General features: G+C 45.0%; 1 protein-coding gene across 17 annotated transcripts in view; it reads right to left on the bottom strand.

Annotated features, from left to right (window-relative positions):
* The window catches only part of LOC119185819 (uncharacterized), a 150376-nt gene that overhangs the window by 11181 nt on the left and 126388 nt on the right, over positions 1-12807 (bottom strand). For 14 of the 17 annotated variants that reach the window (XM_075879883.1, XM_075879885.1, XM_075879888.1 and 11 more), the window contains one exon: positions 5012-12176. The exons of 1 other annotated variant lie outside the window; for it this stretch is intronic. In XM_075879883.1, the coding sequence (XP_075735998.1) occupies positions 12051-12176 (126 nt within the window). In that variant the 3' untranslated portion in view covers positions 5012-12050. Of the gene's footprint in view, positions 1-1928; positions 4763-5011; positions 12177-12807 lie in introns of those variants that run through there. 2 more of the 17 variants (XR_012887480.1, XM_075879889.1) reach the window with 2 other exon arrangements.

The following is a 12807-nucleotide window of genomic DNA, read 5'->3' as shown; positions in this document are numbered from 1 at the left end:
GTAAATAACTGCATGACTAAAGAAAACGATCCAAGTGCACTTGTGTCTGATTCTTTGAGCAAACGAAATCGTCATATAGGTATTGCGGTGTAGCTCCCTGCTTCCCTCGCTCCCCCCCCCCACCGTTAATTGTGCAATATATATATATATATATATATATATGTGTGTGTGTGTGTGTGTGTGTGTGTGTGTGTGTGTGTGTGTGTGTGTGTGTGTGTGTGTGTGTGTGTGTGTGTGTGTGTGTGTGTGTGTGTGTGTGTGTGTGTGTGTGTGTGTGTGTGTGTGTGTGTGTGTGTGTGTGTGTGTGTGTGTGTGTGTGTGTGTGTGTGTGTGTGTGTGTGTGTGTGTGTGTGTGTGTGTGTGTGTGTGTGTGTGTGTGTGTGTGTGTGTGTGTGTGTGTGTGTGTGTGTGTGTGTGTGTGTGTGTGTGTGTGTGTGTGGAGAGATAAAGAGAGAGAGAGAGAGAGAGAAATATATCACGTAAATATTTTATCTAATAATTCTGTCCTTCATACCGTCTTTTATTTGCTTTGCCACCACGGTGATCACTGCTTTGGGGTCACTGGGGCATAAAGCAATAGGATCTGCTTGAACATGAGACACGTCCTTGCTGCAATTCAGATAAGTGCACGAGAGGTGAAATGCGAACGTTAGACTCATTTGAGCGCAGTGCTTCACACGAAATGTAGCGCTTTTGTGCATCCGTCACTGGGCAGCTATATTCGCCTGTACTTGTCCTTCGGACGAAATTCGTTCGGTTATAGCGACATCATCCCGTCACTTTAGCACTCGGTCACTAGATGCTGCATGTAGATGCTCTTTCTTCGCACCTCAATTTTCCGTACTATGTGCGTGCTAGTCAAGGCAAGAAGTATGTACAACTGCTCGTAACGTCGATAGGGCAATATTTAGTTCATAAGAAACAGAGGCACAGACATTGGTGGGTCCAATCTGCCATTCAAGAAAGCAGCAGCGCGGGCTCCCTTCCCGATAGGCGAAAGCTCGCGAGGCGCTTCTTTACATCGGATACTTTCATCCTGGTGATGATGGTTTTCCCGGTTCTTATTAAATTTCTGCCAAAAAGGGCAACGAACAGCCCAGGAAAACGAAGGTGGCTTCCACCGTCATACTCCGGAGCCATGAAACACTACCGGCCCGAAGCGAAATCTTGCAATACAGAGCTTTGCTTAAGGAGACAGTCCATATTTCCATAGTAATGGTAAATTTTTCTCCATTTTTCCCTATTCGAACGACTCTTTGCACTCTTCTCCTCACTCTGAAGTAGAACACCCCCCCCCCCCCCCGCCTTCCACACCGCACCGCTGCTGATCCAATGAGCCCCACGCCGGTGCCGGTTACACGCTGCCGTCGGAGTTGAGAACACCGGCGCGCCTAGGCCGACAATTTTGGTAACGGCGCACAGGTGTACCTTTGGAGTAACCAAAAATAGTTTTGACGAAAAGTTCTAGTCTCAGATACCATATGTAATTATTGTAATAGATACCCAATGGCAAGATATCTTCGGCGTCCAAATCTCGCAATAAACACTTCACCGCTCTCTGATAGGTAGGTTAGTGCCAGGAAAGGCCACTTCGCACTACAGCATAGCCAGACAAACGAGCGTGCGTCCCACACATTGAAACAACGTGCAAGACGCTTCCCACACGAACGTGCTCATTGATAAAGTGAAGTGCTTCGATATAATCAAGTACTCTTCAACTGTGCTTGTAAATAACTATGTTTAACTGCAAGCGCACTTTTTTGTATGTGGGGAATTTAGAAAGTGTAGAGGCCGTCACAAAGTGTACCCAGCCTTGAAACGGTGGAACTGGGCAGTTCTGAAGCCGCGTTTAGGTTGCTTCTAGGTCTTTGCTGTGTGATACAGGTTGTTTCTTGTTTGCTTCTAGGTTGTAGCCAGCTGATATCAGGTTGTTTGATTGAGTGTTTATTCTCAGCGCAAAGAAGTTCGAGTCTGAGTACAGACGGTCACAGACACGAAGTGGACATCCAAGCTCTACACACAGAAACCCACGCTGAAACCATGTGTTCGCACCTCTGCACTCTGGGTGTGCGCCGTCGTTAGCGGAAGCGTTTCACTTCAGTGACCAGTGGCGAGTAGTGGCCTTTCGGCTCACCGGCGTCGCTTCGCAGATATTTTTTCAAAGTGGAATTTACGCAATTTCTATGGCATTTACAAGTTTATGAAGAGACAGTTTTATGGTAGGTCTCAAAGCCATGTACCTGCTTTTCGTATTCCGCAATTATCAGTTCTAGCTGAAGCATATTCGCTGTTATTAAACAAGAAAAGAAAAGAAGCTGTAAAAATTGCCTTCTACACGTAGGCAGTGCTCGTAAGAGAGTAAATTTATGCAGTAGTTGCTATCTGCATGGCTCCAAGCGCGACTAGAATTCTGTCGTTTCGAGGCCGACATCACATCACTGCAAATGTTGCAAGGAAAACAAACTTTGTGCCATCATTGTACCAGGCTTCAAGTATGCCGAGTCAAGTGGCATAGATGGCACCTGAGAGAGCGAATCGGTGGTTGTCATCTGACAGTCAGCCAATATGTTTTGCTGCGGCTACATCGCACCTTATTCCAATCGTATGCATTGAGGCACCTAGAAACACAGCATGAGGTTTAACTACCCAAGTTGTTGTTTTAAGGTGATGTTTTGCGTCCAAGAACTACCATATGACACACCTTGTGTTGTTTTTGATGAGTACTGACATCGCACACGTGAACGACATTTCACCTTCATAGAAAAACGACTACTGTGGCAAGGATCCAACCCGCAAGCTTTTGGTCAACAGCCGAGGTGTTACCGAAAATTCCGGTGGTGAAAGAAACCTAAATAATTAGCCAAGCTTGCACACAGCCCTAAACCACGCAAACATGCAAACAGTGAAATTTGATGATTCTGAAGACTGATCTGGTTGCTTCTGGGTTTTTTGTAGGACTTACCCATGTCTTCAGGGTTGTCCCTAAGTTGCTTCGAGATCGCTGTAGCTAGTCAGGTTTTGCTGCATATTTTTATGGTTGATTGTGAGCACAAAAAGCTTAGACATATACCAAGCACGATCACAGACAAGACTCGGATATCTGAACTGCAGACAAACTCGCACTGGAACGAAGCATTCGCGCCACTCCTACAGTTCTCCAAGGCAAACTCGTGTTAAAACAAAGCGTTGCGTGGTGGTAGCGTATGCTGGCGGACCAAATCAGAGCCGCTCTGCACGTGCCGGTCTGCAGAGGTGCTTGGCCTCTCCGTTGGCTTCCCACTGTCTACCTTATCAAAAGTAGCTTAAGTTGGCGAGTACACTTGATAAAAAGAAATACGCGGTTACTGAGCAAATCTAATGATAGACACGTGCGTGAAGCTGCAGAAAATAAAACGAAAACGGACATGTTCAAGGCGCCTGCAGGAACACACGCATGTGATTCTGTCGGTGGTTCTGTCAGTGTTGTTGCCATTCTTGCCTATATGCGCACTCCTCGAACCTAGCACTAGAGAGCTTCACTGTCAAAGTGAAAAGGAAATTCCAGTACGAGGCTAATCTCACCGTTTCGATGTATCTCAGTCGGCAAGACACCTCGCTTCAAACGCATTATATTTGTAACAATAAACAAAAAAGAAGTAGAAAATTTACATAAATACGCTAAGATAACAAAAAATGTCACAGCTTTGCCACGAAGGCGAAGCAATAAACGCGATAGCAACTATTTGAAAGGTCTTGCGCAGAATGGAAAGCAGATCGAAACGTGCCCCGCGTTTCTCGCGCACAAATTACGCACGTAACGTACTCACAGGCACAGACGCACGCGAATAAGCATCTCAATTGTCACTTCGCTAAGTCTGAAAAGCGCGCGCTTTTCATGAACGGAAACTGCAATGATTGCAGTTACCTTTGTGCGTCCGGTAACTAAAGCAAAAATTGTTTCACGTAAAGCCCGAGGCCAGCCAAGGCGCACGATCCTCCCCTCCTCGCCAACGCGAGATAAAGGCGCACGAGTAGCATAGCTCCCCTTCTCTAAGCCGGGCAAACTACGTGTAGGAGATTTAGAGCGGGCGCCGCTACGTGTGCAGCGAAGTGCGCTAATCTCGCCATCTTTCTGGTAATGCCGAAAACACAGCAGCGGTAAGTGATAGATATATATAGCTTGCCGTTTGAACGCTAAAGAACGTTCTCGTGGGTGACACATTGCTTTCATGACGCAGAGGTCCCACACTCAATTCCGCGTGCCGGGGTGATTTTTTTTTTCTGGATTTTTTGCTGTCTTGCGTTTTTACAAATGTAGATACGTATACATATACGGTGCATGACATTGACGCCGACGCCGGTGGCAAAATTGATCCCAGAGTGTTCATATAATTGCTATCGCAATAAAAAATAATAAAGGCAAGCACTGTCACTCGAATTGAGAGGGGGAACCATTTCAGCTCCGCATCGTCCTACGCACAGCTGCAGAAACTGCTGCGTGCGCATAGTTCCATCGCACTCCCCGACACTGGCAAGGCTGCTACCAAGGTCACGTAGCTGGCGGTGAAAGCCGCTTCCGCCGACCGAGCCAATGGAGGCTGTCGGCTGTACAAGTTTGTGGGCATGTCGAAGGCCATGGCAGGAGCAGACACTTTGCCGCCAGCAGCTAAGCTCAATAGGAATTGCCAGAGTTGACAGCGGAGGCCCCAGGATGAACAGTAGCAGCTCCGCTACTCCAGGGAGACCGTCCTCATTGAGTAAATCGGCTGGCCTCGCGATAACTCTGTAAGCACAAGAAATATGTACAGTAAGCTATGGACCATGAGACACGAAATAAAGCTGAATATTCCAGGTACATCGGCTTGCAGCCTTGAATTAGACAGATTATTATTATTATTATTATTATTATTATTATTATTATTATTATTATTATTATTATTATTATTATTATTATTATTATTATTATTATTATTATTATTATTATTATTATTATTATTACCGCCGTGCGAAGCCGGTCAGAGCTACGCAAGGGTGCTTAACCTTCCGTACTCCCCGCCGACCAACACATCTTTGAGTTGAGAAGCTTCCTTCTCTTGAGTGCGCACTTTCTTAGGACACCCCCTAACTTTCTGAACACGATCGGGAGCGGATTTTGCGCGCGATGTTTCTGTCGGTGCCCGTGGCTTGTTCTCCTTCCTCTGGCTCGCTCTTTTTATTGCGAAGCCGCTGTCCCACACCATGTATGTATACATATTAATATATATGAAAACTCAAGAAAGAAAACAATCCGCCAGAACTCAGATGCCAGCTATTCGCGATGCACCAACACGCGCTTGTCTCCCACGCGTACTTTGCCCCGTGGAAGGCAGCGGTGGGGTTAGGTGCTTGTGTGGTGCGCTTATTCTGCGGTGGGGATAATCGTGTGCCTACTTCTTTCACCAATACGATTGAGTTAGTTGCCTGGGCCACAAAGGTGACCTCGCTCACTGGGCAGGCCCCGTTTGCGGAAATGGTGTGATTTTCAAACACAGCGAAGTAACAACTGGGACACTCGTTTGTTCGCTCTTATATCTGTACCTGTGATTACGCTTCGTGCATCGTTTTTCTTTAAACAGTGCAATTAGCGTCAACCTGTAAACGTTGTTAGTTCGACTCCGTCCTGCGTGTGTTGTTTTCGTGCCTCATTTGAGCGTGAGCAGTGCGCTGCACGTTTTGATCTGCTAGCCGTTCTCAGCGACGTTATAATTTGTTGCAATCGCATTCATTGGTACGCCTTTCTGGCAAAACTATGACATTTTTATGCATTTTTTCTGCCTGTACATATTTCAGCTTTACTTTCTCTTCTCCCCTCCTTTCTATCCTCTTCACGCTAATTTCCCTGTCCGATCCCCTTGCTGTACTCCACTACACAAGGCTATTAGTTGTTCTGCTAACGACCTTGGATAGCGGAGACGTTAGCACGCTCGCCTTCGGGTGGACAATACGCGGGTTCGAGTAACAACTTCTGAAGAGTTTTTTCCAGCAAAAACTTCAATTTTTCTTCCTATTCTTCTTCGTTTTTCTCTTTCTTCGTAGTACTATCACATATCAGGGTCATCGCTGGCCACGTCGTAGCTGTGAGTAGCGGGACTTGCCCAAACCTTGTACCACATAACAGTCTAGGATGACGACAGTGGCAGTGTCGACACTTTACGGCTGGCTTCAACGGCTTTGCTGTCCAAAAACACGCAAAAATATGTACTGCCCAGTTCGAACGAATGGAGGATGGAATCATTGGCAGAAGTTTTCTAAGACCTCGTTATGTCTAAACTTTGACGCCAACAGCACAATCGAATTGAAAACAAACGCCTTAATGCCGAACTAAAATGGAAACATAAGAAGCTGACTGCAACATCAGATAAACCAAATACGGTAGTTACGAAGCGCGCCTTCTTTACATGTTTATTGCCAATTGGCAAGAATGTATATTATAGTGGGTATGGCCAGTGAGTTCCACTAACATATCATTAGGATCAGTGGACAACACCTAGTTATCTATGTGCTGGCATAATACTCTAGAGCTCTTTGCATTAGATGAGGTCTAGATGAAGTATCATATTCCGAAAGTTCACCACTCACAAAACGGGCACTTGTAGCTTCAGTAAAAACATTGAAAACAAAAAGACGACCAGCTTACTCGGTTTGCTCAGCGTAGTTAGTGGCTCAATATGCACTTTCTTTTTCAATGCACAGACAGTCAGGTAAATTGAGCAATGAATAATAAACAGCACGTGCTGGGATATCTTGAAAGGATTCCGGACATGTGAGCAAGATTAATGACGTCCCACAGCTCTGGCTTGGCCTTTCCAATGCAGCTTAAAATTTACGCCTGATACCCTTTTTTACCAAAAGAAGAAAATGCCGCTTCAGAACGACAACGTTTACCAGAGATTCGAAACTAGGCATGTCTAGTCAAAGTTTTTTTGGAAGCAATTTAGATATTTGGGTATCTTCTAGACACTAGCCTAGCCAGAATGCGGGGCTTGGAAGACAGGATATCCAAACACACTCCCCTAAAATATATACTCAGCTGTTTAACCTAGAGTTTGGGCGCTGGAATATTAAAATAATCTGGGGTCTAACGCCCCAAAACTACATTATGATTATGAGAGACGCTGTAGTGGAGGGATCTGAAACTCTGGACAATCTGGGTTCCATCAAAATCTAATTTAACGGGCATCAAGCATTCTCATTTCATAGAAATACGGCAGCTGCAGCCGGGATTCGATCACGCGACCTGCGGAAAAGCTGTCGAGGGCACTGTATTGTTCTCAAAATCTGCTCCTAGATATGACGTCACTGAGCGTTGCTTAGAAATCACTTGACAGGGCTGCGCCTTTAATTTCACCGAGTTCGTCAGGTAGCAACGCGTCGTAGGAAGTAAGAAATGAAGAGAGAAGGCGAGAGAAGAAAAGTGGAGAGATGCGGGTGGATATGCAGGACCGCCGAAAATCTAGGCAAAACTTCGGATGAGCTCGGGATATTTCCGAGTTCCGATGACACATCTTTTGAATGAGCAAACAGTACGAAAAAGTGAAATCCCTCCGAGCACTGCATTTAATTGGTTACGATGGAACCCGGAGTTATGTCAAGATCGGTCCAGAAAGTTAGGCGTGTTTTTGAACCAGAAGCCTTTTCTTTTATTTGCTTCGTTACACTGAGTGCCGAAGTGCACCAGTGTAATGGAAGAGCCAGAAAGCTTTTGTGATGATATTTTTAGAAGCATGGGGCGTTTGGATTTATTTTAAAGCTTTCATTGCCTGCAATAGGTTGGTTTTGAACGATCGGCGCGGTGGCCTCGGAGATTGGTTCCGGCCGAGTGTCTTACATCATCACCGCCGCAGCTACACCCACAGCCACGAGTTAATCTCCATGGCCGGCTTGTACATTCTAGCGCGCTGCTAGGACTGCGTGCGCCCTGTTCGTAGTCTTCATTGTCTGCGAGCACCCGAGCACGTGCGCCCGGCTAATTTGCTATTTGCCCGGACACTATACCTAACTAGCAAGCTCAGGACGTGCTTACATTGCTAATGAAGCAATGCAAGTTGGACCGGGCTAACCAAAGCATGTCAGTTGAGTAGCTAACTGAGCGATACTAATTAACGCGACAGTAATTGTGAGCATGGTACGTAAAACAAAGGTAATTAGCCTTTACTAATATGATCATTGTTATGTTCTTGCTAATATTGATTACGTTTATAGCTTCATACGGATGAAGGCTTGCCAATTGTGCCCGCGATATTTACCTTTTATTTGAAACCCTAATAATGAAGACAAAACATTTCAGTGTAATGGTGAATAAACCTTAGCAAATAGTATAACAAAAATTAAGATGGAGCTGATGCTGTCATAACTTCGAAGCAGACCAAGCGGATGAGTGGACGACCAAGCGAATAAGATGGAAGATGCTAGGTTATCACAAGCTCCTCTATGCCTCCAGCCATGCACATGTAGTGCGACCTGGCCAAGTTATTTATATGCAAAGAAGCTGCCGCTTAGCGCTCACCGTCTCAAAAGCTTAACAGTCATAATGGCACCATGACACTCACGAGTAGAACTTTGGCCTTCTCAGAATCGGTGAATTTTTATAAGACCTGAAGCGTCAATCAGCCTGATTGACAGACGCCTGCGGCGAAGACCTACTACGCCCACCACACTTTCTCTTGCTGAGGAGCAGTACTCACGTGGAGCGACACGATAAATCTATGAGCTCTATCGCGCAGACTATGCACACAGATACGCCGAAATAAGAGCGATACCATAACCTGGCTACGATGTCGCACATTCAATTTCACCGCACTCACGACGTATTCACTCACAGCCGCCTTGACGCCATGATGCGAGCGCCCCTGGTGATCATCTGTCGCTATATTTACCTTCCATATTTGATAGCAGCGACAAGAGCAGTGCGAGAGTACTGCGTGTGCACCCTTGCTGCCTTCGAGAGTGGAAATTTTCATGCTGCAGGTTGTACGAAAAAAACTGCGCAAAAAAGGGGCAAACACCCACGAGCACGTCTGTGGCAGGCGCATGTTGAGTTGACGAAAAGATAGCCTGACAATCACGCTGACGTCCCTGCAGTGTAGAAATGTTGACTGAATGGCTGTGATGACGTGCTCCCACACGCTGTTTCTTTGATAACAGCCTCGAATCTCCTACATCTGTCTGCAACGCCTGGCGCGTTTGTGCATTCATATTGATGAACGTTGCTATCACGCGCTCTGCCCTGTCATCATGCTATGCCAGCCGTAGAACAAGCTAGGAGAAAGCTCGTCTGCCCTAGAAGCTCGGCTCCTCGTGCATAGCACCCCCGGAGGCAACCATCGTAATTGCGCGGCAATCCAGGCATGCTAGCCAAACAAGCCTTTTTTGCAAATATACGATTGCATTGTTATAAGCGAGAAAACGAGAAAAAACAAATCAACGAGCAAGAAGCAAATTATTCAGAGAACAAAAGAGATGCAAATAAACACAGAGAGAGAAAAAGAAACAAGATAATAAAGCATTGAGTTTGGAAAGAGAACAGAGGGTGACAATGAGAAATTGAGAAATGGAGAGACAACACTTTTTCTAAGCTTGTAGACTTTAGGCACGAAGAGCCGACGTTCACGTTGAAGCGATTGAGAATATTGTGCATCTACTTGACACTGGCCTAGCCAGGATGATGGGCTTGGCAGGAAACATATTCAGACCACTACCCATGAAATTTACACCGAGCTGTTTAGGTTGGATGTTGGGCGCTGGTTTTATAATAATATCTTGTGTGTAACGCCCCAAAACCATATGAATTTGAGAGACGCTGTAGTGGAGGGCTTCGGAACTTCTGACTATCCGAGTTGCGCCTCAACCAAGTACACAGACCTGGAGCAATTTCGCCTCCATGAAAAATGTAGCCACTGCAGCTGGATTCGATCCCATGACCTGCACGACAGCAGTCGCTGGCACTAGATAGCGCGCAGAAACTACTATATTGAACCTCATTGCTTGCCTGGCAAGCACATGGCAGGGCGGCGCCAACAACTTCAGTGAGTTCGCAGGCTAGCAGCGTGCCTAAGGAAGAAAGGAATGAAGACAGGAGAAGAGGAAACAAAAGTGGAGAGCTCCGAAGGTCGTAACCACGCGGCAATCGAGGACTGCTAGCCAAACAAGCCTTTATGGGAAGCATGCGATTGCGTTACTATGAGCGAAAGAATGACAAAATCGAAACAAGGAGCAATAAAGAAAATCAAAGAAAGAGATAGATATAGAGAAAGAAGCAAGCGGGATAATATAGTAAGGACGATGTAAAGAGAAGTGAAGGTCAGGATGAGGGAACTGAGGAATAAAGAGAGTTAAGCTAACAAATACCACGTACACTACAAAGCAGCAAGGGAGCGGGATAGGGAAGACGGAAATGGTGGTGTCAGGTCGAGGAGCAAAGAATCGAGGAAGAAAAGGCTGCGATTTCTGCTTTTTCTGCAGCCTAGGCACCAGTTGCGCGTAGCAGCTCTAGATTCCTTTCGAGTTTCGCATGTGTGTCACGCACGAGCATATATTATGTATGGTTGAACCCTACCTCCACAGGAGTGCAGTGTTGCCAACCAATCTTTGGAAATTATACCACGTCACAGCCCAAATTACCATCCCTTATCCGACACCTCGCTAACCTCCCTGTCCTTCCTCATTTATTCCTCCTCCTTATCCGACACAAACTTTACTACCATGCATTTTACCCTACGCCTATAATAGGTGCAGTAGACAATAAAAACATGCAGACTACATTTCATACACTGAACCATACGCACGTGTTCTGGCGCTGAAGTCGGTAGCTCTTTTGAAAGTTCGGTCGAAAAATATTTTGAAGAGTAAGCAAAAACACGAAAGGCAGACGACAAAAACACACGGCCTTTCGATAATTGCAGAGGAAAGGATTCACTCGCACTTTAAAAAAAACTAGGGCACTCGTCTCCAAGCATATTGCAGGCACTGTAAGTGATATGTTAACAAAGACCAATTATCAAAATGTCAAGATGGCCGTAAAGATGTAATAATAGCACTGATGTGAAGAAAACGGGTATGTGTAACCACAAAACGGGTAAAGACGAAATAAGCAAGGCAACTCTTCCCAATCACTCAACAGAATGCGCTCTGCTGTTTGAAGCGACTGCTGGTTGTTTTAGTTGAATAGTTATAAAGCGATATTCAGTGAAGATTAGAAATGCACATGCGCCGTGATGGTGAGGACTTGGCTGAACATGTTTAGCTGAATGCTCAGACATCCAACTGGGTGCATGTTTCCCCACTAGCCTACATAAACCTTTGAGTTATGGCGACAGCATTGTAAAGGTAGAAAGGTCGGTGATGGATGTACATAAATTACGAGTGCGGGATTTATTGCGAAAAAGCAGGCAGGTAGCAAGAAAAAGAGTTACGCTAAAGTTAACATGCGCTGAGGCAAAGAAAACTGGGTTGTCAATTTTCAAGCCTATTTTATAGAGTATGAATGTTAATTCGTCCCGACAATACTATGCCGTAAGAAAACAACGATGATAGTAAAAGTATTGTATTAGTAAATTAGTATTATTGATGAGAAGAAGAAAAAGAAGAAAAAAACAACAAAATATTGAACTCTTCAGCTTATTGCAGTGTTGGTCACCACCTCGTCACGAAGGGACGTCACTTCAAGGAGCCCGCCGCAGGTGCAGGGAAGCCAAGGACGCTTAGACTGACCGTGGGTGGGTAACTCTAGGCGTTTAAAGATTTACATTCTCTTTAAATATCTGAAGCATAGTATCATAACTACACGTTAGAGGACGGGCGTACACAGCGCCACAGGTGTTGGACTTCAAATTAATGGGCATGAAATTTACAGTTAGACTTGTCCGTAGTATGAACAGTGGTCCACGAAAATTTGTTTATTCATATTTATTCTTATTTTTTTACCTATGTATACCCTACTTTCATAAATATAAAATCTGGATTATATATTGTCGCTTCATTTCAACTTTCAATTGACTTCAGGCGATGCGCTGAGTAGTGCAGGAGGCACCGAGCTACAGCAGGGCAATAACACCGACACAATGGATCCCACCAATATCCTGGCTGCCTTGGATCACTTGACGACGAAGCATTGCAGATCTAGCCACTGTCTTTCGGTTGGCAAAGTAGTCTTGGATGGCCTGCAGTTATGTACAGCACAAGTTTCAGTCCCGTGGCCCAGAGAATTGATAGTCGATGCAAAAACATCGACTAAGAAGGATGCTATTAAGAAGCGAGAACCCGCATGTACTCCGTTCTGCAGAGAAAAGGTGTGCTTAAAGACATTAAACAAGGGCCAGCCTTAGAAGCGCCACTTGTGTCGCACTTTCAATTATATGGCACGAAATTTACAATTGGACTTGTCTGTAATTTGAACAGTGGTCTACGAAAATTTGTTTATTTACATTTATTTATATTTCTCTTTCCTATGCATAACCTGAATTTTTAAATATAAAATCCTTATGATATATGTAACTTCATGTAAACTTTAAATTGATCACACTATTTCACCTCAGCATTATACGCCAATGTATATTTTTTTAAAGTCAAATGTAACGCTAATGTAACGACTCATTGCATCTTTGGTAATGTAACCATAACGAGTTACTTTTGCATTTAAAGAACATTTAGCGGGAACAAGTTTCTTGATGGGGAAGAAACTAGGAATGAACTTTCGTTACTGTTTTGGAGGAACGTGTACAAGGCTGGCTATGACTAGACGAAGGCAAAAACCAGCTCAATTTCTTCTCTACCGACTGCATTTATCACCTC

Source organism: Rhipicephalus microplus, chromosome X (assembly GCF_043290135.1).
Source record: "Rhipicephalus microplus isolate Deutch F79 chromosome X, USDA_Rmic, whole genome shotgun sequence".
Taxonomy (NCBI): domain Eukaryota; kingdom Metazoa; phylum Arthropoda; class Arachnida; order Ixodida; family Ixodidae; genus Rhipicephalus; species Rhipicephalus microplus.
This window is presented reverse-complemented; position numbering and strand designations above follow the sequence as displayed.